This window comes from Panulirus ornatus, chromosome 67 (assembly GCF_036320965.1).
Source record: "Panulirus ornatus isolate Po-2019 chromosome 67, ASM3632096v1, whole genome shotgun sequence".
Taxonomy (NCBI): Eukaryota; Metazoa; Arthropoda; class Malacostraca; order Decapoda; family Palinuridae; genus Panulirus; species Panulirus ornatus.
The window spans coordinates 4,958,678-4,985,719 of record NC_092290.1 but is presented as its reverse complement, the minus strand read 5'-3'; the positions used below and the strand labels follow the sequence as shown (position 1 = coordinate 4,985,719).

The 27,042-nt window shown below is 36.4% G+C and overlaps 1 protein-coding gene across 4 annotated transcripts in view; it reads right to left on the bottom strand.

Moving 5' to 3' along the window:
- Positions 1-7,193: 7,193 nt before the first annotated feature.
- Positions 7,194-27,042, bottom strand: part of LOC139747120 (uncharacterized) — a 59,402-nt gene continuing 39,553 nt past the window's right edge. The window contains exon 7 of one of the 4 annotated variants that reach the window (XM_071659026.1): positions 7,194-9,379. In XM_071659026.1, the coding sequence (XP_071515127.1) occupies positions 8,999-9,379 (381 nt within the window). In that variant the 3' untranslated portion in view covers positions 7,194-8,998. The other 3 variants (XM_071659024.1, XM_071659029.1, XM_071659028.1) reach the window with 3 other exon arrangements.

The following is a 27,042-nucleotide window of genomic DNA, read 5'->3' as shown; positions in this document are numbered from 1 at the left end:
CCTCCAGACAAACACTCCACCTGTTTACACTCGCCAAGACTGGTACAGTTAATTAACATATTATAATAATCTAGAAGGGGGAGTTGGAATTATTCTTACACCCCCCTGGAAACGAGCGAGTCACACCGACAACTGAATTTACGTTTGTCGTAGAGCGTCCGGTATACGGTCACATTATGTACTAGGCTCCTCATCTAAAGGCGCTGTGATCCTCTATTAAAGGCGCTGTGATCCTCAAAGGCGTTGTGATCCTTAAAGGCGCTGTGATCCTCAAAGGCGTTGTGATCCTCAATCAAAGGCGCTGTGATCCATGGCTGGTGGTAACTGACGAACACGAGTGTGTTAAGTTGCGGGATCGATGCCAGTGGTAACTTGGGGTGGGGAAGTGGAGGAGGTGAATAGAGATGATTCACACTGGTGGGACGACAACAGTCGACGACGAGAAACACGACAGACGAACGACCAAACACAGAGCTTAAATGTTGCTGGGGAGAGAGAATAAAAGTGACCCGGGACGCGCTATTGTGATAATGGAGGGGACCAGTGTACCCTGATGTAAGTAACGGGAAACAGTACTGAGACGAGAGAGAGAGAGAGAGAGAGAGAGAGAGAGAGAGAGAGAGAGAGAGAGAGAGAGAGAGAGAGAGAGGGGGGGGGATATTCAAGAACCCGCCATACCATTCTTTTTTCAGATCCCTACCCTTTACCTGCCTTCATTACCGGGCCTTCTGGCGTGCGTTCTTCGTCTCGGGGTCACCATTTACCACCAGTTAATCCACCAGTCTGCCCGGCCGGACGGCAGGAGACGTGCATGCAAGACGGTCATTGTTATTGTCAGTGTTGCTAGCCTGGGGCCAGCATTAATGGCAATGGCCCCACCGGAACTTAAAGCATCCATATGAATATATACGTTTTCAATATATTCACAACAGTTCCATATTTTTTTTACTACATTTCCCTGTGCAAAACTCGCATACTCTTACATATTTATCTTATGAACACATGATCAATTAAAATAACATTAAACAGGATGAAGTGTTTTTAAAAGACTTCTAATAAATACAGAAGCTACCACTACCGATTAAGTAAACCCAAACGTCTATGGTAAAGTGTGACATAAATTGGAACCTTACTTCCAGCTCAGGAAAAGATAACTAAAAGTGAATCTTTACCGCAGGTCTTTCCAGAAGATAGATTAGAGGTCGCTTTGTTATCATAATCGAACTTATGATTAAATTCAATATCAACGTGTTTCCCGTATCAACAGGTGTGATGCCTTAGAACAATGTACGAAAACTGTACCGTGATAAAGTGTTTACAGCGGGACACGGAGGAGTCAAGTTCACTCAACTACGCACGTACACGCGCACTCACCAGGGGAACTCCGTGGTGTAGTGCTCAGTGTCCCTTGTTCGGTTTCCAATCTCGGAAGGGGCAGTCGGCCCCCAGTCAACCCACCTGTTCATCCTCCCCCTCGGAGCTGGTCGATAAATAGGCACTACACTTAGGCTGGGGTGTCTACACATGAGTAGAGACATGATATATATACATACATATATATATGAACAACTACAAGTATACAATAAATAGCAACATATATACAAAAGTATAAACAAATACATACATGCACACATAATGTGCAGTCATACATCCACACACAAATATTGTCCAGAGGAAAAGAATACTTAAAGAACAAAAAGTGAGAAAATCCAGTGGACTATAAACTACAGACACTGCCTTTGAGGCAACAACAGAACTTGCCACATACTACGATAACGAAAGGAAGATTCCTGCAGACGACAAGTCATAATGGAGGAAAACGAGAGGGAAAATGGTAGCCAAAAAATGTCGCTAGGCTGAATCTAACAAGCACAGAGGAGTAGGGGAACTCGTTCAAAAACGAAAGGGGTAAGTATGGTGAAGAAATGTGCGGCGTTGGTTGACGAATATATCGCCCTACAGGAAGGCGTAGGTTGAATACTGCGACCATTTCAGAGCCATTCTCAACATCCTCTTTGGCTGGCCGGGCCTGCCTGCCTCCCTGCCGGGCGTCAGAATGGCACAATTTGCTGTCATCTCCGGACAGACTGATGCTCCCCACACGACAAACTATTTCACCCTGCCAACACGGGGGATGAGATGGCGCTGGTATCATTTATAACGTCTGTTTGTAAGCAAAAGACGCGAAACGGCTGATCGAGCGCGGCAAAAACAAGATAAAGTTAATTGAATAAGCGTCCACTTAACCACACACAAAGGAACCCTACCACTATAAGGTCGAGCGACCCATTACTGTCAATAAATAATGGTCGTTAGTGGTGGAGCAACATTTCACTGGGTCAGCTGAACATGGTATAGTCATCTTGTGTCAGCGTGAAAAGCAAACTTGAGTATGTTCATAATACCAGTCAAAGTGCAAGGCTATCATGATCTAATCGTGTAACTGCGTAGCACTTTCCGAACCCACTTACGTAGTTCAATGTCTGTTTATGACCCGAGGAAACATATCTAAATCATCGGAATGACAATGAAAAGTACAAATGAGCATATGATCATTATTGGTCACAGAATAATGTGAGGTATGATGTAACTCAAAAGCACAAGATTATATATATAATTTTGGGTCAAGGTAGTGTAAATTATCCTCTCCACAAACAGCAGCTCATAACTGCATTTCAGTACATGGAGAAAAAGAAAATCCTTTTTTGGAATGAATAATTGTGGACATTACAAAAACGGTGCCTGAGATAAGATACGCCACGAATTTGTGTGTTTGTGTGTGTGTGTGTGTGTGTGTGTATTTCGTTTTCAATCAATTATATACTGTTCTTATCAGATAATATATCATTACATTATTCATCAATTATTCTTATCACACGCGTTGATAGATGAGGGTGATAATGAAATACAGGTAAGTGCAGGAGTATGACATCAAAATGGATGAGGTGACTCACATGGATAATGACGGGTGATAAACATGGACCGGAAAGTGACGTAATTACTAATACACATGGATGAAGGGATGATGTGAGTGATGGACGTGGATGACAAACGCGGATTATGAGACGTGGAACAGATTACGTACCTGAGCAACAGAGCGCCCACTATGCCGTCAGGACCTGGAGAAAAAAAATATTATACAAAATAAGTCTGGCAGTTGGTGGATTTTTTTTTCTCTCGTCACAAATAAACGTTTTATTAACAATAAGAAAATATGAAAAAAGATATTATTGAGTAATACAATTGAAGTTAAAATGATATCAGTTCCATGGCTAATAACAGTAAGCAACAGAAAATATGTGAGGAAAAGTGAAGTAGTGGATGAGAGAAGTTGTAAGGAACAAAAAAATAAATAAATAAATAGACAGTGCTCTTAAATAAGCTTGAAATAGATGATGGTACGGACGGCTCTTGCGGTGAATAAAGGTAAATAGAATCTGTATGACACTGCCAACTTCACAACAGCGAGGCTACAACAAAGACATTAACCTTGGCTCGATACAAAGCTACAAAAAGAATTACGAACTACGCTACAATCAGCTTAACACAACCAAACAGCCGCTTCTTCTCCCTGAATTAAGAAGGATGGCGGTCACGTCTTTGGAGGTTTTATGCAATATAATGTAAGTTTAGGTTAGGTTTTATGGTCTAGGCTGGGTTAGGTTAGGTTTAAACAGTTCGGTTCGGTAGTATCAGTCCTTGAGTTAAGTTGAACGTGTGAAAAAATTACCTTAAAGATTTATGCAAAATGGGGTACCCTCATTTTCGATATCAATAATAATAATAATAATAATAATAATAATAATAATAATAGTGATGATAATACAGTTGTCGGGTTTGACTTGCAGTGTCGCAAACACCGAAGTCCCAGATACCTGCGGTAATGGCCCAGAGGTGTATGTGGCACATTGCCATACATGTGGCTGTCCATATGGTAACAACCCCCACATACATCTGTAATCCGAGGATGGATCGTTAATACGTTGTGCAAACGTTAATGGTCTGTCACACGGACGGCAGATGGAAGGAAACTTAAATCATTCTAAAATGGTATCGTAATTATTTATTTTGGTCATCAAAACACTATGTTACCTTTTCTTAAAACTTCAGTGATTGTCAGATAATGTGCAGAGAGACACTTTATGTACATTTCAACATCGACCGAAATATTTTGTGGAATCTGTAGTATACTGACAAGTACTTCGAGGTATCCTAAGGCATCCACCATCATCTTAAAAGATTTCAGTACCATGACGTGCGTGAAGGATCTCCACCACAACCGTGGTACAAGGGATCCACCATGTCCGTCTGCTGCACCAACACACGATTCATCCCCAGCCGTCTGCTCCAACCTCACAAACTCATAAGGTTCTCGTCTACATGGGAGTCACCCAGGGACATCTGGCCTCTCCCCTAGCGCTCTGCCTTTCTCCGGTCATTGCCCCAATATGGCCGGGACCACCGCCCAGCCTTTCAGAGCCAAAGCTACGCTCTCCTCACCCCGGGATATTCATTCAACTCTCCCCATCCCTCACTCCAAGCTTCCTCCCTCCCGAATGGAAGCACATTCACTCAAACCCTAATTCACTTCCTTAGTATTTGCTTACGTACCACACAAACTAATTTGATTATCTACGTCACCGACACCACCACTTGTGCCTGAATGTCAATGCACTTTTAGAATGACTGTCATGGGATCATTACACTTACGCGAGTCATGATGTTGGAGGAGCAGCGGTTTAGGGCTTGCATGAGGTTTGTTGGTCAATAATGTAAGATTGGAACACTTCGGGATCATCAACTAAAAGGAAAATGACATTCTCTCTTCTAAGGGACATCTTACTCGGCCTTAATGTAAAAATTTTATTTCAACACTTGTTATTGACCAGTTCTTTCAGGGTGACTCATGCTTTTGGCCCGCTTCCCTGCCCCTCAGCGAGATGCTGGGCTCACCGACATGTAATTACAGCGGATGGTCACTCTTGCCAGGGTTTGATCTATGCAGTACATATACATCCTAGTTAAGTCTTCTGTACCTATGTACATTATATATATATATATATATATATATATATATATATATATATATATATATATATATATATATATACATACACTTGATTGTCGTTTCTCGCATCAGCGAGGTAGCAGCAGGAAACAGACGAACGGCCCATCCACTCATAATTTCATTTTATGGTTCTCTGATTATTTCATAATTGTATTGGAGGACAATAGACGAAATGGAAGAAACAGGAAATCTATGCTTGATGACAAATTATTACAATAAGAGGAGGAACGTTGAAAATTAAAAGTTGCCAAGAGTTAATTCCTTGAAACTGAATCCGCTGACATTCAAAATAATAAAGGGAAAAATACTGACCCATCCTTAGCTTTTTTGGAAAATTGCAATGCCATGTTTGTATATCATACATTATCATTCCACATGGTCACTGCTTGGAGTTCTCATACTTACGTTGGGTGAGGTAAGGTTGTTTGGGTGTGGCTTTTCACTATATTTCTCAGAAGTGACCTAAGGAGAAGGGAATGTTTGCTTTAAAGAGTTTGTGTTTGAATAAGAAGGGTGAGTGGTCCTCGGTGAAGGTGGATCTTCATCAAGGAGGAGTGATGTCATCATGGTTATTAATATATGGACGGGTTCTTGAGTGGTGAATGCAAGGGTCTTTGACTGACGGGTTGATCTATGGCAAACTGGAGGTGGGGAGGCATGAGAGGTGAATCAGTCAGTTTCCAAGTGAACAAAGTCCACATCAAATGAAACAGGATGATAGTGCAAAATCTCCCAAGCTTTTCATCCATTTAGGTTGATTCTAGAGATGATTTAATTTCCACACAATAATGAAGGCTCCAAAAATGGAGGTCTGGGGTGCTTTACAATTGCAAGCCCTTCTGTCTGTCTATTTGTCCTTTCACAATTCAGTTTCCATAGGAATATGAACAAAACTTTTTGTCTGGTTTCATCAAAATTACATATGAAGGTACTTTGGAAGAAAACAAAGAGAATCATTGGTTTTATGGTTCACTTTTACCCATTATCCCAAACTTATGCATCAATTTTATCAAGTTCTCTGTCAAGTCTGCCACTAGAGCCATATCATCTGCAAACAGGAACTAATTTACCTCACAGGCCCCCTACTTCTAGAGGACTGCAGATTTGCAACTCTCCCCAAAACTCTAGCATTTACTACCTTCAACCATCCCACCCATAAACATGAAACAGCCATAGTGACATCCCACACCCTTGATGCAGACCCACCAAAACCTGGACTTCTTCCCTTTCTTTAATCAATAAAAACTCTTCACTGCTTCTAGAAGCTTTTCTTTATTACCATAAGTTTGTAGCATCTATAAACCCTATCACATGCTTTCTTCATACCAAAAAATACAATAAAAAATATATCCCTCTCTTTCTGTTAGTTTTTCTCACGCATAACAATTGTTTAAGCACCATTATAAAATTGTAAGACCTTAACATGGTTTAGGTATAGTATTTAAACGAAAGTTGAGAATATATGTAGGATCAAAAGAAATGTGGAGGGAAAATCAACGAAAAACATTCTACACTACAAAAAAAGATATAAACTTTTTACTTAGATATATCAACAAAAACCATTAACTTGTTATATTCTTGCATATCTTTTTTATAAATCTGCAGAGATAATTTGCCACCCTCCTATACTGTGTCCTAGGTAATCAGTGTTAACTTTTGGTATTCTTAGTTGTCTCTCTCATCTAACAAAAGTGGAAAAATGTAATTACACTTTTTTTGCAGTCACATCAAATTCCTCTTGAATCATCTAAAGTTTCTTTCAAAAAGTAAGATATACTTCATACATAAAAACTTCATTAGAAATGATCTCTCCTTAGAATAAAAAGAGCTTTATTCAATAAAATGAAAAGCAAAACATCAGTAATGAAACAACTCGTTGCATAATACAGGTCTTCCTTTTTTCATCTAGTCTCTGTTTCTCTGTGTTCTTTGTTTCTTTTGCTTCACTCATTGTGTTTCCCACATCTATTGGCCACAGTAAATCTTTAATCATAATTTCTTCCTTTCCTTGAGATTATTTATGGGAATCAGTAAGATAAATCTGAACCTTAAATTATATCAATGAACACAACTGAAGTGGAGATCAACTGCAGTAAACAATCACAAATACACCAAAAATGGAATGTTGATAGTAAGTGATTTTATTACTCATTCTCTCCCCTTCCCTCCAACGTTTTCTCCTATATTTTCTTCTCAGTGAAGAACTGTAATAAACAATCAACAGTCACTAAATATGGCACATTGATATGAGCAAGGCATATAAAAAAAACCAAGCAACTTTCAACTCTGGATGATTTTATATCTCATCCTATCCCTTCCCCTCCTATGGAACACATGCCATCTCCCATATTTTCATCACACAAGGTCCTTTGAGATCTCTCATAATTATGGGCAGGCAAGGTATATGGTCCTCCTCTCTTGAGAATTTTGATGAATCATTTATCATGGCCCACACCATCTCTTTAAGCGTTTGACAAGATTTAACCTAGCATTGCTCACTGAATTTCCTTTCTTTGGCTTTCCTGCTTTTCTTTTTCCTTCAATGTGTAATTTCCTTTCCAGTCAATACATTGCAGTGGTCAGTGATAGCACAACTCCCTCTTATCCTGGCAACAGTGGTATGTATCCATTATGTTCTGTCATACCTTGTATTCATTTCTGAAATTATAGTAACTTATATCTTGAACCTCTAACCCTATGCCAACAGTTCTACACTACATTCTTCAACTCACTTTCCTTCCCCTCCTTATTATGAAACTCATTCCTCTCACACTCAACTTACTTCTCTTTATTCATACTTATGCAGTGTCTTCAACTGGGAAACAGTAATCTCATTAATTCAGCAAAGCAAGAACAGTTTTTGCCTGCACCTGTTTATGAATCTCACTCCTTTCGTTCTGTCAAATTTCAAAGAAAATTCTAAATTAGTTCTACTATCACAAACATATTTTAAGCAGTACTGTATCCTCCATCCTATATTGGGACCTTACAAAATGAATATTACAAAATCTGCTTTGCAAAACCTGATGGTGTTGTATAGCCACTGCAGTCATTTTTCTTCTGGGCAGTTATTCCATATCTGCAGGGGTCTCATTCACCCGAAGGGAGTACTGTTCTTTACCAACCTTTTTTAACCAAAGTGGAATAAAAAGCATCTAGTCTCATTAACTCTCCTTAACTTGCCCTTTCTACCCATCATGATGTTGCTTCTTTCTCTCTGTTCTGCAGGTGTTATTCTACTATTTCTGCATGTCTGGACTGCAACATCCAACTGGCTGCTTCGTCATAAATCTCGTTTGGAGATCACCTTCACGAGAAGTGCCTTTTGTGATGCCTCATTACTCGGCACAGTATAATGCTGGAATTCTTATCCTCCTTCCATCTTTCTCACTCCTTTAACAATTCTTCTTTCAGGAGTTGGCTCTACAAACATCTGAGGGGCTCATATTCATTTCACTTGTATTATGTTTTTAATTAAATCTCCTTTTGCCATTCGAATGACATGTCTTTGATGGGATACTCCCATCATGCCACACCAGCTATGAAAAATATATGGACTCATGTTATAGTGCAATTTGTCATGCAAATTTAATTAACAGGGATACACTGTAGTGATCAGTGCTGCTGACTAGAGGTTTGCAGGACCAGGTTTGAGTTCTAGCCCAAACACAGTTCACATTAGCTCAACTGTTCATTGGTAGTCATAGTTGCTTGACATAAGCTAAAGAAGTTAAGCTACAAGAAGACATGAGCATAATGCTTGCACCAATCCTGTAATCAGTACCATTGAAAATAATGATGGTAATGTAATAGAAGTGAATAAATGAAAAATAGAATAAAATAATAATAATAATAATAATAATAATAATAATAATAATAATAATAATAATAATAATAAAATGTGAATTCCTAATGTAGAGATAAAATGTCTTAATTCTCCCCCTGAGAATACAAGTGCTGGCTCTGATCCTTTTCATTAATACTTGTAGCAGGTTTTAATTCTGGGGCTTTAGGACATATATGTTTCTTTAGAGTGGCATGGCGAGTGGTTAGAAATGGACAGTATGGGCAAAAATATGGTACACTTGTATGAGTTTTTAAGTGCCTTAGGAGATGGCTGTTTTTAGCTGTCCGGTGTGGGCAGTGTGGACAAGAAAATGGCTTCTCCCCAGTGTGGGTTCTTATATGCTCCTTCATGTGGTCTTTCTTGACAGTAGCATATTTGCAGAAAGGACAATGATGCATATCCTTATTTGAGAGAAATCTATCTGTTCCCTCAATAACTAGCTGATTTTCACCTCCCATTTCTCCCTGTAAAAGAAAAATAATTGTAATATCAAGATAATTTACATAATGCTTAAAACATTTTTGTGAAACCAGTCTGCTTGGCAAATGGATGATCAGCATTTTAACATGAATATAACACTATTTTTCTTTAAAACACAAAACCTTGGCTTTCCTTTTCATATTTTGATTTTGGAGAAATTAAGGATCTTTATATGGCTCTTTTATGTACATTTTACCTCTCATACTGTGGTGAAACAAAATTTCATATTTCTTCCTATCTTTTGTGATTGGAGACTGTTTACATATTTCATCTTTCAAGCAATTCATCACTTTTAATTATCAACAGATATATTCCGGTTGAAACTTTTTTATGGAAAAGAATTTATTTCAAAACATGACAGAATCTGTTATCCATTACCCCAATATAGTATTAGCTGGGTGAACTGAAGAGATCTTTTATTCATTCATAATGTACTAATGTGAATATCTTTTTCATACTATTCACCATTTCCCGTGTTAGCGAGGTAGCATTCAGAACAGAGGACTGGGCCTTTGAGGAAATATCCTCACCTGGCCCCTTTCTCTGTTCCTTCTTTTGGAAAATTAAAAAAAATGAGAGGCGTGGATTTCCAGCCACCTGCTCCCTCCCCTTTTAGTCGCCTTCTACGACACGCAGGGAATACGTGGGAAGTATTTATATAGGAGTTCTTACCAAGTATTTATAGGAGTTCTTACCAAGGTTACTTTTGGCTACAACACAAAGAATGCAAGTAAAATATTCTCTGATGGAGATAGGGGTCTCTGTACCTCTGAAAGATGTTAAACCAATGGACTGGGAATCTGTTGACAAGAAAGCTATCCAAAACTTTTAAGGAGCTTGAAATACTTAAAGTGTCCTGAGTCCTAAGCTAATTTTAAAAGTTATCATATTCTGTCTTGTCATATATTTAACGAAAGCTTGAGAAAATACGAAGACAAAATTGACTAAAAAGAGTGATATACATAAAATCAATTCTCTCCATGGACTTCTCTGACATACCTAGGCTTCACCAAAGACTGGTATAGAGAAAGTTGTATGTAGTGTAAGTGATATTTATTAAAAGGCAATACATAAGTGCTGTTGCTAACTCTTAATACCTTAGATGAAACTTCAGACTCTCAAATTCACCTCTGGGTATTTCTGAACTCAAATCAATCTATGTTCATGATCACCTATAGTTCATATGTTCCCGTTTTGAAGTATCAGGATGATAAGCAAATTAAATGTTACAGAACAAATAATATTCTTATAATCTGAACAACCTAAATTTCCCTAGGGCAAATATACAGATGAAAAAAAAGAAAATATTCAAATTGGTTTTCCTTTCTGTTTTGCTTCATATGTACACTACAAGAATTTAGAAAATACCCTGAAAATAACATTGTATTAATTAACCTTGCTATCATGCAATACTTACATATTTCTTTCTTTTACTTTCCTGGGGACACAATATCATAAAAAAAGAATGCTGTTGCAGAAAAAATGTTCCTGATATGTCACTTAACCACTGGTTAATATATTGAGATACTGATGTTTCAATGTACAGTCTGCTAAAGGCACTATTACTGTCATATCTTGTAATTCAAGAATTTTCAGATAAAATGCTCTTTTAAGTTCAGTTCTCATGAAATCTAATTTACATATCCTCATTGTATAAAGCACTTTGAAATAATTTAGGACAAGTCCTTCTCAGCTACACAAATCAGAGGACTGTAACACTGTAACTTGTTTCTTTTTGTTTTAATTTTTGTAATACTGATATTCCCTTTCTCATACCTCTGTACTCAGTGACTTAATGAAGAGAACCTTTCGTGTCACTAACCACATACATGGAACAGAAGTGGTAATCATAATACCTCTATTCAATTCCAAAAATAAATCTTTTATATCCATTACTATATTACTAATTTTTTCAGTCAGTGTCATCCTAATAAATGATACAGTATCAGCATCAACAAATTACGATAATACAGGATCCCTGCCATAAACAATTCTACAAACAAGTATTACTACATGAAGTGCATCCTTCAGTTTGGTCCTGAATGTCACATACAAAATTTAGCAATCTCAACTTAATTTTGTTGGAGTATGACTAATGAAATAAAAGTAAGCTTGTACATTTGATATTTTTCACACTATATTACTAATATATCTATGGCTGACTTATGATTCATATATATGGTACTGTTATATCTTCATATCAATATTCATAACCCCAGGACCCCTTTTATGGAGGTGTGGTAGTTTCAAGAAAGCACTACAATCAGAAGCAAGGAATCTATGGGCTCCTTGGCTCCTTTGGAGCAAAAAGTCCCTGGATGAGACTGTAATCCCTTCATCAACTGATGATACAGCCGTACCAAAGGTGACTTTTAACTCACAGTATAAAAGTCCCTGGATGAGACTGTAATCCCTTCATCAACTGATGATACAGCCGTACCAAAGGTGACTTTTAACTCACAGTATAAACACAAACAGGCAGAGTCTGTTTAAAGTAATAATTATGAGATGCTTTACTTTTATCAGCTTTTCAAAGGGAACTACAGACTTTCAAAAATCTAAACCTTGCAAGTTCCTTGTCAAAAGAAATTCTGACATCATTTATACTACAGTAAATAACGTACCTTGAAAGTCATTAAACTCAAATCGATTATGACATATCAACATCTTCAACTCCTTGAATAACATGAAGTAAAAAGTTCAATCTATGAACTGATAGATTTTCTCACATTTAACATTTTGTATACAAGCTCTTGTTTTTCTTTATGAGTGGAATTTATGTTCACTTCACCAAAGAGATGAAACTGACTGAGCAAAACTTATCATCTCAATTTCAATAAATGAATGGAATCATTTTCATTTGCACCAAGAAAAACTGCAAAACATTAAAGTGATAATACTTAAGATGTACTGATTTAACAGATGATGTTCACAGTAAAAATATTATAAAAAATAGTAGTAAAATTTCTGATTAAAGATAAGAGTATATACATGGTAATATAGTGAACAATGCCACACTGAAAAAAACTGACTGAATTGACAGTATCTTTATGATGCACTTTATTCCCTTTGGTAACCTATCTGCTAAGAAATTACATCCTCAACATCATTTTTCCTAACACTATCTATCTTTATCCATTATGCCATCAAACACTATGCTGTGTGGTCCATGCTGTTTCCTTTATATATTCTTACAACTGTACAATGCCATACACTCCACCTTTTAAACACATATTACACATTCTTCCCAACTCGGTCCTTTCACATAATTCTTGATCTCTTCTTCCTTTCCAACTTACTTTTTATCCACCGTTAATCATTATTCTCACAAACATTCTTTTTCAATTTTTATTCTTTCACTAATCAAAATCTTAATAAGTTCTATCGTAAGACCAACCATCTTTTCTTGGCAAAGATACTGAATATGAAAGACAAGTAACATCTATTTACAATAAACTCTGCTAGGTGCTTTTAGATTCTGGTTCTAATAATTCTACATAATTTGGATTTTTGGATAAAATAATGTCATTGATGAACACTACATTGCATAAAACTTTTTTCCTTCATGAAGAATAACTAACACAGGCACTGGGAGACATTGCAAACTACTACTGGGTGTGAGTCCGCATATGAATATTTAACAAAGATCTACGGGAAAACTGAAGTTGGCAGTACGGACAGGAATGCGACTCATGAACATGAGTACGCATGTGTTGCATTAAAGCACCTTTACAACTGCACTGTATCTGACACTGAGGGCAAGTAAGTGGCTTCCCAACTGCATGCGTACGAATATGGTTCTTAAGATTAATTTTTCGAGATGTACGAAAAGGACAGTGTGAACAAGCAAAGGGTTTTTCGCCAGTATGAGTCTGAAGATGTCTATGTAAATCGCTATTTTTTGCTGTACAATATGGGCAGTATGGACAAGAAAAGGGCCTCTCTCCAGTGTGAGTGCGTATATGTTCTTTCATATGGTCTTTCCTAGCAGTGGAATATGTACAGTAAGGGCAATGGTGCATCTTCCTGTTGGGGCCACTCCGTTCTGCGCTCAGGTTTCCTCCTTCATCAGTCCTCTGACTATCACTATCCACTCCCACCTGTTAAAGATGCTCCAATTATTCATAGCCACATATTACTCTTCTAAATTTCAGTTAGAGCAAGTCATTCTATCTAAATGATTAACAGGAGCAATACATACAGCAAACATCATGAGAAACAAATGAAGTGCATATAGTGTTGCTGTTATTTCTGGTTCATAAAATGTACTACTGTAGTGAGGTGGAGGGAAAAATGAATGTTGTAATGGATGTTATACTAAACACTTCAAAATGGGCTTGATTTTATGTAGGTGCCAAAGGAGATGTACATAGGTGACTGGTTCAATCTACATAATATAGCCATGACAACTGACTAAGAATTTCTTTAAAAATCATATCTTGATTTAATTAATGTAAGACATAAAATTTCAAGTTCCAAGTACCTTCACTGCAAATTACAAAATGATCTTTTTGTGTAAGTGCATACTACATATCCTCTTGATAGTGTGTAGTATGAGAATCCAATTACCTAAGATTAAGTGTGTGACTTGAGCCAAAAGGGCCTACTGAACCATAAACTAATGAATAAGTTTTCTCTCTGTTAGTCTACACAATCAAACCAATGGCATGTATTTTGAAATGCTAATAGCATGCAAAGGTAAAGTGGAGTTGTAATAGATTCAAAATAAGAAGTATCCTCTTATGAAGGAGTATGTGCAATATAAGGTTCTGAAAGGCAACAACCAGTTCTTCATGTGTTTGAATAAGTAGTTTATAGGAAATTCTGATAAGCATTTAAAAACTTAGTTTCTAATAGCATATCCATACCATTACACTGGTATTCTAAGTAAACTGAAATGTCAATAATTCTTAACATATTATGTGCATGAATAACAGTTATGAGAAAGTTTAAAAGCAATTGCTATATACAATATCACTCTATTCTTTTACCACAGGTCACAGCTAAAATCCATTCCGACGTCAGAGCCTTCTAATGTAAAAGCAGCTACAGGAGAAAAATTTTTGGTAGCTAAAAGAGCATCGTATAAATTGCAAGATTTGGAGATGAAAGTTTGAGGGATACCATTAATGAAAATAAAAGAATACAATCCAGAAAGTGAGGTATGGAAAAGGGGAAAAAAGTACAAGGTAGATGCTACAGAAAGGGCTGATGTGATGCTTATGTACACAGTTCGCATTTTCTAAGCCATATAAAAGAAAAAGTATTGAAAGTTAAAGAATATGCTGCAATGGAATTAGTCTGCAGAGTGGAGGAGACAACATGTATGGTAGGATACTGAGAGAGTGAACTGATCAAATTCTTAACATATATGATTGGACATATACAAAATGTTTTGTACCAAATGAAAAGAGAAATGAAAAGAATGCCTGCAGTTTTACTAGATGTGGGTAAACTATTGCAGAGTTTTAGCAAGGTTATGAAATGCACTAAGATTATGAAGTGCAAAACATATGCAAGATATTACTAACAGGTGAAGGAACTAAGAAAGAAGCAAAAGGGATAGAATTAAGTTAAGGGCAAGTGTAAAGAGATGTTGGGAACATCAAAGTTATGGAAGAACAAAAGCACACAGGTTACTTGGGTAAAAGAGAAAATACAAGTAAAATCACATTTCCCACTATCAAAGTGTTTGTAGGATATTTTGCATGTGATTTCCACTTGTGCTGGTATGATATGGCTTATTAGACACTGATTAACACATAAAGGGTATGCAATATTTAATATCACCACTTTTTAAAATAGTTCAGAAATATGATACACTAAAAAAAAAAAAACTAATCCAACATCTTATTTCTTTTGAAAGATTCTGCCATCTCCCTATAAGCATAAACTTCAGCACAAATGTGTACTTATAAACAAAATCATATAATTCAAGACTTATGAATAATGAAGCAAATGTAAATAGAAAATGGATTGAATGTGTGGTACACTATTTACTCACATTGCATTATATGATTTCAGTTGTACTTCATAAAAAATTAAAAAAAAACTTCTTTCATATATATATTTGCTATTTCCTGCATGAGCGAGGTAGTAACAAAAACAGATGAATAAACCTTGGAGAGAAAAATCCTTACCTGTTTCCTTCTCTCTCCCTTCTTTTAGAAAGTAATGCAGGAGGTAGGAATTTCCAATCCTATAAGTCACCTTTAATGACAAACAGATGTGTGGGCAGAACCCTTTTTCCCCTATCCTCAGGATTCAACATAAAATATCAAAGCTTTATCTTAAAAGACCATGCACAATTATCAGGCTTTCATTTTTTTGTACTTTTGCTGTCAACAATTCAAAACTAATATTTAGGTTACAAAAACAACAAAAAGCACAGTATAAGATTTTATTCATTAAGAAATTATTAGCACCCAGTTTACAATACATTAAGAAATCATAAGCATCCTAAAAATCAGCTCTAAAACAGAGGAAATCAAGTCAGAATTTTCTTTCAACTCTTTGGGATATGCGTTAGTATGGGATTAAAGAACGTCAGCCTTTTGTACCACATATATCTGTCTCTGCATGGAATGCCTTTTTCAACCTTCCTTCAGCTATTAGACACATAATTCAATTCAACACATATATCAAGTATTTAAAATTTCATTACATATACAGCACGAACTGGGTATAAAATCCTAGTTAGTACTGAGTTTCATTACAGAGTAAGTACTACTTCACATTTCAACTTGCATATGTTCATTAAACATACACACACACACACACACACACACACACACATATATATATATATATATATATATATATATATATATATATATATATATATATATATATATATATATATGGTTTACCAAACAGCGTCCTAGCTACGTCTCTTCGTTGTATATCAACTGACTGTTATATTTCTCTCGTGTCTCCCCTGATGATGTGATTATTACACAAAAGTGCATTTGAGAACTTATCGTGTTTCATTTTCCCCGTGGACTCGTAGGAATATACTTAATCATGCGCAAGTAGCGAGGTAGCGCAAGGAAAAGACAACAAAAGCCACATTCGTTCACACTCAGTCTCTAGCTATCATGTATAATGCACCAAAACCACAACTCCCTTTCCACATCTAGGCTCCACAAAACTTTCCATGGTTTACCCCACAAGCTTCACATGCCCTGGTTCAATCCACTTACAGCACGTTGATCCCGGTATACCACATCGTTCCAATTCACTCTATTCCTTGCACGCCTTTCACCCTCCTGCATGTTTAGGCCCCGATCACTCAGAATCTTTTTCACGTCATCCTTCCACCTCTAATTTGGTCTCCCACTTCTCCTCGTTCCCTCCACCTCTCACACATATGTCCTCTTTGTCACACTTTCCTCACTCATTCTCTTCATGTGACCAAACCATTTCAATACACCCTCTTCTGCTCTCTTAAACACAGTCTTTTATTACCACACATCTCTCTTACTCTTTCATTACTTACTCGATCAAACCACCTCACACCAAATATAGTCCTCAAACATCTCATTTCCAACCATCCACCCTCCTCTGCACAGCCCTATCCATAGCCCACGCCTTGCAACCATACAGCATTGTTGGAACCACTATTCCTTCAAACATACCCATTTTTGCTTTCCGAGATAATGTTCTCGCCTTCCACACACTCTCCAACGCTCCCTGGACCTTCACCCCCTCCCCCACCCTGTGACTCACTTCCATGGTTCCATCCGCTGCCAAATCCACTCCCAGATATCTAAAACACTTCACTTCCAGTTTTTCTCCATTCAAACTCACCTCCCTATTGACTTGTCCCTTAACCCTACTGGTACTCTTACTTACACTTACTCTCAGCTTTCTTCCTTCACACACTTTATCAGACTCAGTCACCAACTTCTGCAGTTTTTCACCGGAATCAGCCACCAGCACTGTATCATCAGCAAAGAACAACTGACTCACTTCCCAAGCCCTCTCATTCACAACTGACTGCATACTTGCTCCTCTCTCCAAAACTCTTGCATTCACCTCCCTAACATATATATATATATATATATATATATATATATATATATATATATATATATATATATATATACACACATATATATATACATTATTCATTTATCTATTTATTTTTCTTTGTCGCTGTCTCCCGCGTTAGCGAGGTAGCGCAAGGAAACAGATGAAAGAATGGCCCAACCCACCCACATACACTTGTATATACATACATGACCACACATGCAAATATACATACCTATACATCTCAATGTACACATATATATACACACACAGACACATACATATATACACATGTACATAATTCTTACTGTCTGCCTTTATTTATTCCCATCGCCATCCCGCCACACATGGAATAACAACCCCCTCCCCTATCATGTGTGCGAGGTAGCGCAAGGAAAAAGACAACAAAGGCCCCATTCGTTCACACTCATTCTCTAGCTGTCATGTAATAATGCACCGAAACCACAGCTCCCTTTCCACATCCAGGCCCCACAGAACTTTCCATGGTTTACCCCAGACGCTTCACATGCCCTGGTTCAATCCATTGACACCACGTCGACCCCGGTATACCACATCTTTCCAATTCACTCTATTCCTCATATATATATACACTCTCCACAAAAAACCTAATGATCACTGTTTAAAATAAGGCTGTCACACATCAGGTTTTACCCGTGTCTCATTAACATATTACTCATCATTTGGCTTGAGAGTACTATTTCATAGATGTACCGTTGAATTCTAGAGTCTTATCTATGATAACTCCTAAATCCTTGACAATTTCTTCACTCTTCATCTTTTCCTGTTTGGCTTTTGCATAGAGACACTGATAAATTGTTACTTTTCCATGATTCAATTGTTCAAAATACTTCAAATTTCACTGAGTTCTCTTCTACCCAATTATAGATTATGTTCACATCATTTTGTAGCTTTTCTTTGTCTACTCTGATTCTATTATTGTACCCACTTACTTGCCTTATTCATACCATCAATGAAACACCTGACTATGCTTCCTTCACTTTCTTATCTATATCTGAGATCATTATCACAAACAGTATTAAGACTAGTACAATCCTTATGGTGCTCCTGAAACAACATCCAGTGCTTCCAATATGGTTCCATTTGCCACCACTGAGTTTTCTTTTCTGTTCGTCACAAACTCTTTGATCCTTTGATTTCCCTACTTTGCTTTTAATATTTCAATCTGCCACTTTCTAGAGAGAGAGAGAGAGAGAGAGAGAGAGAGAGAGAGAGAGAGAGAGAGAATGTCATCTAGAGTCATACTAAGAATGAATGAGTTAATAGTTTTTAATCTTCATCCTGGAATATTTTGGATACAGTTTTCAATCATACAAACTTAATAGCTCAAAAAACTGATCCACCGTTCTACACTGCTGCTATGGATTTCAGAATTCTTCTTATCACTACCTTAAAGATATATTAGAAATGGTTTATATTCCTGCACTCACTGCTCACAATGAGAAATTTACTTTCCAGATACTGCTTCTGATACATCTACATTTTTCATTAAACATTGATAAATCCGAAAGGAATGAGTAAAACCATTAATTCTGTAGTGTGTATGATAATCATACACAAAATATGACAGGTGAAGCAATATATGCATCACAGAACATAAATTGTTGTTGACATTCGTGTTATATTCTTTTCCATTCATAAAAAACCTTTTGGACTTCAAGCAAGGGAGTGAAATTACATTCCCTCACCTCAGACCCTCAAATTCATTAGTAAGGATCATCATGGATATTGCTGATTTAAAACAATTTGTGCTGCATACATCATCTCTCACATATTTCAATAAAAAATACAAATGACATGAGCAAAAACAAGAGCACAAAAAAAGCTAAAACTACTACTAAGAATTTTCTTGTGTTAGTGTATTGGTGGCATAAAGTTACCAGCATGAAATCACTGAAGTTTCTCAGCATCTCTGATAATTCCTCACCACTGGTTGGATTGCAGTTTTTATCCCTTGCATTGTTATAGCTCAACATGACTTAATATAATACAATGCAATATATCACAGAAAAATAATGAAAAAATATTCATTTCAAAAATTTTCAGGTGTGTCACAAATGTTCCTTAGTAATCTACATTATCTTTTATCATCTGTGAGGTTATATCATTCATGACACTAGAACTGAAAATGACAAATTGTATCAATCTCCCAAATATATCACAATGCACTGCTTGGAAAAAATTGCGAAATAAAGATCCAAAACTTTGCAGCACAACTATACAAACTAAAACTTATATGACTACTGAAACACTATCTCACCTCACAAGGAAGCCTTGGAAACTGTCTATAACTGAGATATCATCTTGCTTTCCCACAAGAACTGTAGGATATGAAAGGCCCTTGTGATTATTCAGTATCAGCTAAGGGGATCCAACATGTCTCACTAGAGAAAAGAATCAAATATTGGGGAACTATTTAATCAATCTAAAGTAACATTTATTCCCCAGTAATCCATTTTTTCTTGAAAAAACTCACTCATGAAACATGATGCTAACTTACCAGTGTGCATTCAATGCATTTAACCTATCAACTGGAACATGTTGTTATGAAGGGGTCAAATGCTTTACAACTAAGCCAGACAACATATAAAATTTCATATGGACTTTAACATAACTTGATGACCACAAAAATGCATCATATAAGAATGCCCATCTCAGCTGACTTATCTCTTTTGCAACATTTTTTTTATATCTTGAAAGCTGGAACTCTGCCTATGAACATAAAAAATGATTCTATCCCAATTCCCTACAACAATAAAGTTTCTATCTCTATACAGACTGACAGACTGACTATTGCAAGGTTAGTCTAAATCTCATATCTTTGGTTACTATTCAATACACCCTCCTTAAAATGAATGTTTTGAGAATCAAAAGAAAAGCATGTAAGCATTCAATTATTTCCTACATAAACCAAAATACTCTTATGTACATAGAATAAATTTCCTTTTTCTACATAATATGAACAAGATAATCAAAAGATATTTTGTACAATAACTGAGTAACAGCTTTGATATATATACACATTAAAAAAAATGCACATTACACAATTAAATCACAATCATATCAACAAAACAACGAAATGACCAAGTCGCCCTTGTTATGTCAAGTTTAACCCCAACCCTTTCCAAATAAAAATAAGAGACAGTTAGCAGCAATACCCTACACATGCTAAATGCCCCTTTGGAACCTCTATTTTTATCTAATATGTGTTTGCAAATGTCTAATTAAATTGACCTTCTGAGCTGAGCGAAATGAACAGTGAGGGCACACAAATGGCTTCTCACCCGTGTGGGTTCTGATATGAATCTTTAGATTTATCTTCTTGGCACAACGATAGGGGCAGTGAGGGCATGAGAATGGCTTCTCCCCAGTGTGTGTTCTTATATGAACAATCAAACTGTGCTTCCTTGAGGTAGAATAGGCACAGTAGACACACTTGTGTTTCTTGCTGGTCGTAGAGAGGCTCCTGGAGGATCCCAATACTTCTCCCGTGCCAATCCTCAGATCATCATGGCCCAGCCTACCCTGTAGGGTACAAGTGTCTGTCTCATTCATGACCAGAAGATATTCATGAATGCTGATATTCTCAATAAAGATAATTAACATGCAAGACATAAAATTTATTCTAAGATGCACATAACTATTCCCTTCAGTTTAAACTCAAGTAACATTGTTCAACTGTGATGCTTCACGTAAAAACTGCTAGAATTTTGAGCTATTTCTGAATTCCAACTATTTTTGGCAGGTCTACGGTTCCATGAGTATTCATTTTCATTGTATGAAAAAACTTCAATATGCGCAAGCCAACGTGCACAAAAATGCTTAATGCATGCTCACATATACATACAAACACACACACACACAGTTTACTTGTTATTTCAGGTATCATAGTGGCAGTTTTAGTACCATAGAAGAAACTGATTACCAAATAAGTAAAAATTTGAGTGGTCCTTCAAGATTAATAGAATAGGCAAAATAAAAAGAAAAATTACAGCATGAACGGAAAAGTGTTCATTTGCTCACATTCATGACTCAGTATAATAAAGCATAAAGACATTCCTCAGCTGCATATTTTTCGTCATTATGAGGGCAGTAAGAAATACTATAATCACCCATCATTACTGTTAAGCAAATTACTCAGTATCATTGTGTAATTGCCATAACAAAGGGGTAATTGGATACATTGCTGACATTGCACTCAGGTTGTCTATAAGGTTGACTACAATTGCTCTGAAAGATACATTTTCTGCTGCTTCAGAGCCCATGAGCAAGGTAGGTGTAAGGTTGGATCAACTGGGCCATGAATAAATGATAAAAGGCAAATTTTCAAAAATTTTCATAAATTTTCATTTTCAAAATAAATTTACCTTCTTCAGCCTAGTAAAACTGAATCATGAAACCTTTTCAGATACAGGTATTGTGATATTTTAGAATTATTAGGTTAATATGTATTAGATCACTTCAGTTTCTATGTAAGTGTACCTTCTACAGATGTAAACTCCCTACAAAAAAATAGAATATAATTTTTCTATATACAGTTGATAAGATTTGAAAGGCATTATCTGGTATCAGTGTTTAAAAGTTACATCATATAAATATTTTGATAAACATGAGGAAAGGTGTTAGCAATATTCAGGAAGGTATTTTCATGAACTATAAAGTTGGTTATCAAACCTGAATTAACTTGAAATCTAATCATATTTAGTCTGATGTGTTTATCTGTTTATCAATAGAGTGGATTATGGGATTAGATAAAAGAAAAATTATCAGTCTAACCAAGATGTTGAAGGCCACTGGAAATTCATATGGCTGTGTATGAATTCTCATGAGGTGGTATTTGAAGACAATACATCACAGCACTGCACACAGTTCACCTGTATTTATGTTGTAAAAAGATGCTGAGTTTTTACTCCTATGTGGAATTAGTTTTTTGCCTGAATCACAAAGCAAATAAGGAACAATGCCATTTGATTATACTGTGGTAATGTGGACTGCTGAATAATAACAATGATATGGGAAATTTAAAATAAACGTAAACCCATGTACAGTTTTACCATAAAATTACACACAGACAGATTACATATCATTATACAGCACAAGCGTATTCAGCCTGATAACACAAACTATGTCAAACGTGGATATTGAGGGGATGCTATGGAATTTTCAAGGGAGTCATACAGCATCAATTTGCATGCCTAACCATTCCTTGATGAAGATCTAGCTAAATAATCAGTTCAAAAACATTTGGTTCAAATAAAGTCTAACTAAAACCTGAATGTATCATACCATGAAAGCTTTTGGTTGGTTCACAACAGACTGTACATAAGCACTTCTAAAATCATTAACTTATTGCAGATGCTAATCCTTCCCAAGATGGTCTTAGGAACCAGAAATGATTTTCACTTAACCAAAAAAACATCCACAACAAATGTATCTGTAACTCTGCAGTGTAGAGTATGTGTGCAAATGTAAAGACAGTAATAATTACCAAGTGGGAGATGATATCTAGATAATATATAAGGGACAACAGTTAGATAAGAATCAGAGCATATTCATGATAACGGCTCCTTATATCTATAAACAGGTTCCAAGACAGTTAAGTGCTATTAATCACTTAACTGCAATTCCTAAGAAATTATACCCACCCAATACAAAAAGAAAGATAATCAAAACTGCTTTTTCCTTACAGAATGTGCCTCTGTCATACATCATTGGAGATAATACCCATGAATGTAACATATATTCTTCTGTGTTGGTGTGGAAGGTAAAGAATGGATTAACATGGACGCTCCTTACCTAAGTGTACATCAATGACATCTTTTTCTAGGAAAGATTTCATTCTACAAACATCCAATCACATTGTAAAATCTATGGTCGTTTTCTAAGCATGATATCACACAATACATGCTTTTATATATCAAATGTATCATTTATATATTTACATAACTTTTACACAAGCAGAACTTTATTTACATTAATAAATGAACAAATAATTCTATTTACATCTAAAATACAAACAAATGACACAACAGAAACTGCTTCTTTTTCAATCTATCCTTACATCTCCAATTTGGTCTCCCCTTCTTGTTTTTGCCACTTCTGACAAATATATCCTCTTTAACCCTTCCTCATTCATTCTCTCCATATGTCGAAACCTTTTAAGCATATCCTCTTTAGCATTTTCAACCACACTCTTTTATTACATCTATTTTTTTTACCTCTCTCTCTCTAATCCTAGGATCCCTTTCACAGGGCTCAAGAAGATTCAAGGCCACACTGCAATCAGTAGCATGGAAATGATAAACTCCTTTGGAATGAGAAGTCCTTCAATGAGATTGTACTCCTCCCCCTAATTTCCCCACCCTTGCAGATACATCTTACCAGACTCTACCAACATGTGGTTTTGCCACAAATGAAAAGATACCTTCAGAGGGGTTGTCAGTGGATGAACAGGAGTACAATCTCACTGAAGAACTCTCACTCCAAAGGAGTCAATCATTTTCCTGCTACTGATTGTAAGCACAGCCTTGAAGTTGCAAGACCCCATAAAAAAGATCCTAGGATTATATCATTAAGAAAAAAATTATAAATCCAAAGCACTTCATAACCACCTACACTCCATAACCACCCATTAACCCTAAATTATTCCTGCCTCACATTTCAACAAACTTTATATGAAGATTCTCCCTTCCCCCATTAAACACAAAAATGATAGAACATATACACACCAAAATAACCTGAAAAGCACTAAACATCCACCCTCCCTACTAAATCTTATACATTCCACCAAACATACACCTATCTGAAACTATACTACCCACATATATACAAGTTACACTTTATCATCTGTGTTCTGGACATCAACAATCTCTTCAACATTACAGACACTGTTTCAGGATGGTGATGAGACCCATCATACCCAAGATGCAACTTTCACATTAAAGATATTGAACATTAAATCCTCAACTGTACCATGCTCATCCCACAGAGACATACCACACAACACAGAATGATCTGTGGTCCTGCATGGTGGATTGTGACAGGCTTCCTGGGTGCTCCAGGAGACCCAGTGATGGGATCCCTTACAGCAAGAAGGTAAGAGATATCTATTTCCCTTTAACATAGCCTCAAAACAGCAGAAGCCTCATAAAAAGGAGACCTAGGGGGTTACATAATACTATTAATAATAATAATAGTAATAATAATAATGATAATAATAATAATAATAATAATGATAATAATTATCATTATTATCATTTTCTTTTCTTAATTTCTCATTACTATCTATTTGACTTTTGCACACTAGTAGGTGTTTGCTCATCTTCCTACAATTTTTGGTATATATTGCAACTCAGTTCGGTAAAATCCTCCTGCCAAAATTATGTTATGCAATGAGTATAAAATTACAAGATGTTCTAAAACTGTAGGTTAACAAAATCTTGACATCACATTTATGTTACTGGCTATGTGATGAATGAAGAATAGAGAAAAAAAATCCTCCTCTACTTCCATTAAACTCAATTAATGATCAAATGAAGATGAAAGTATTGAACTGAAAATACTGTATAATCAGTTTGATCTCATAGCTGTTCGTCAGTTCATCCCTGACTTTTACCATTTAAGAGGAACTTACTCATTTTTGAGAAAACATTCATAATTTGTATAACATATAAACTTAATAGCATAAGTTTAATAAAAGTATGGGAAGATAAAAAGTCTAATAATGATCTGAAAGTATTTGGTGTCACCACTGTTCCAGGCACAGGATAATAATTTCCAAACACATAAAAGCAAATGGCATTTCTCACTGCTCTGAAATGTACCTCTATTAATTTTTTTAAGTTTTTGGGTACAGTTTGTGCTCATGACAAAAGGAATAGATCTGTAATCAAATTACTTAGTACAGGTTGAACCTCTCTAATCCAGAACCCTGTGGTCTGGTAACTCCCATGGTCTGGCATGTTTTGAATCTGCTGCTATTAGTTTAAGGATCTGCCACCAGGGCGGCACTGTTAGCAGTGCTAAGGCGACAAAATCTGTTTACACTACAGCAAAGTTAATCAACGGTCCTATTAATTTCTTATATCAATTTTTTTGCTGAAAATGAAAACCAGAAAAGTTTAAAGTTTCAAAAAACCTTGAAAGGTGCCCAGAGTACAGAATTAGACAGTGCACTTATAAAGTGGTTTAAGCTCCCACGTGATGAAGGTGTAGGCATTTCTGGGGAGATGCTTATCGAGCAAGCCAAAGTGTTTCATAGAGAAGTAAAGCCAAACTATGACTGAATATTAGGATGGATGGTTACACAAATTTAAGTGGAGACATGGAGTTTCACTACATAGTGTGCATGGTGAAAAGTGTAGAGCTGACAAAGAAGCTTGCAGTGTAAGGTTGTATTAAAACAATCCATAAAAACTCCAATTCCCTATTAACAACCAACAACAATAAGTACAAAGCAAGAGAGAGAGTGTATGAGCTGGCTGCCTGGCTGGGCCTGACACCACAGCACGGGCTGAATGCCTTGACAATAACAATAAAAAACAATAGCAACAAAAGTCAACCAAAGCCAATTACCAACCTATGGTCGGTCATTATATTACCTACTCATCACAAAGCTGTGACAAAGTTTGTGGATGAATTTGCAGTTAGTGGCAACAGAAAACTTAGCCCCAGAAAAAGTGTATGATGCTGACAAATCTGCCCTGTATTGGTGTCATATGCCATGAAAAACCCTTGCCCAAGATACTAAGGAGTCTCCATCTAGGGCATACTTCCAGTGTAATCCAAAGTAACAATAAAAAACTTTGATAACATAGTAATATGTAAGTGGAATGAGCTGGCAAGACTAGGGGTCGTGCATATATTTACATAGAGGGTTCCCTTGGGGAATAAATTCTGTTTTTCGATGTTTTCTGTGGTCCAGCAATGGCCAGGTCCCAAGGTTGCAACATTGAAGAGGCTCAACCTGTACAATATATTTCAAAATTACATTCTAAAGAAAGGCATTTACAAAACACAATTCTACCTGGTGTGTGTGTAAGAATGTCTAACAAGGTTCACCTTCTGAGCAGTACGGAAAGGACACAAGGAACATACAAATGGTTTTTCTCCTGTATGAATGCGAATATGAATCTTTAAGTTTATACTTTTAGAACATCGATAAGGGCAATGTGGACATGCATATGGTTTCTCTCCAGTATGTGTTCGTATATGATCATACAGGTGGTGCTTTCTGGCAGTTGAGTAGGAACAGTATGGGCACAGATGCACTTTGCTGTTGACAGGAGTGAAGGCCAATGAAGTTCCTGCAGCTCCTCCTCCACTGATAGTCATCAGGTTTCCACTATCCACGGCTACCTGTCGCAAAATATGCGACTTTTAAGTAAGTACAGGTGATACAATTGTTCCTAACTTAAAAGAAGAACATGTAAATTATTCAATGCCTTGAAAGCTTTCCAAGATAGCAATGAAAAATACTTCACCAGTGAAGAAACTCTTAAAACAAGTATTCGCAAATCTGAAAACTGAAAAAACAAGCTATGTGGAAATGTTACAAAGAACATAATTCTTATTCAAT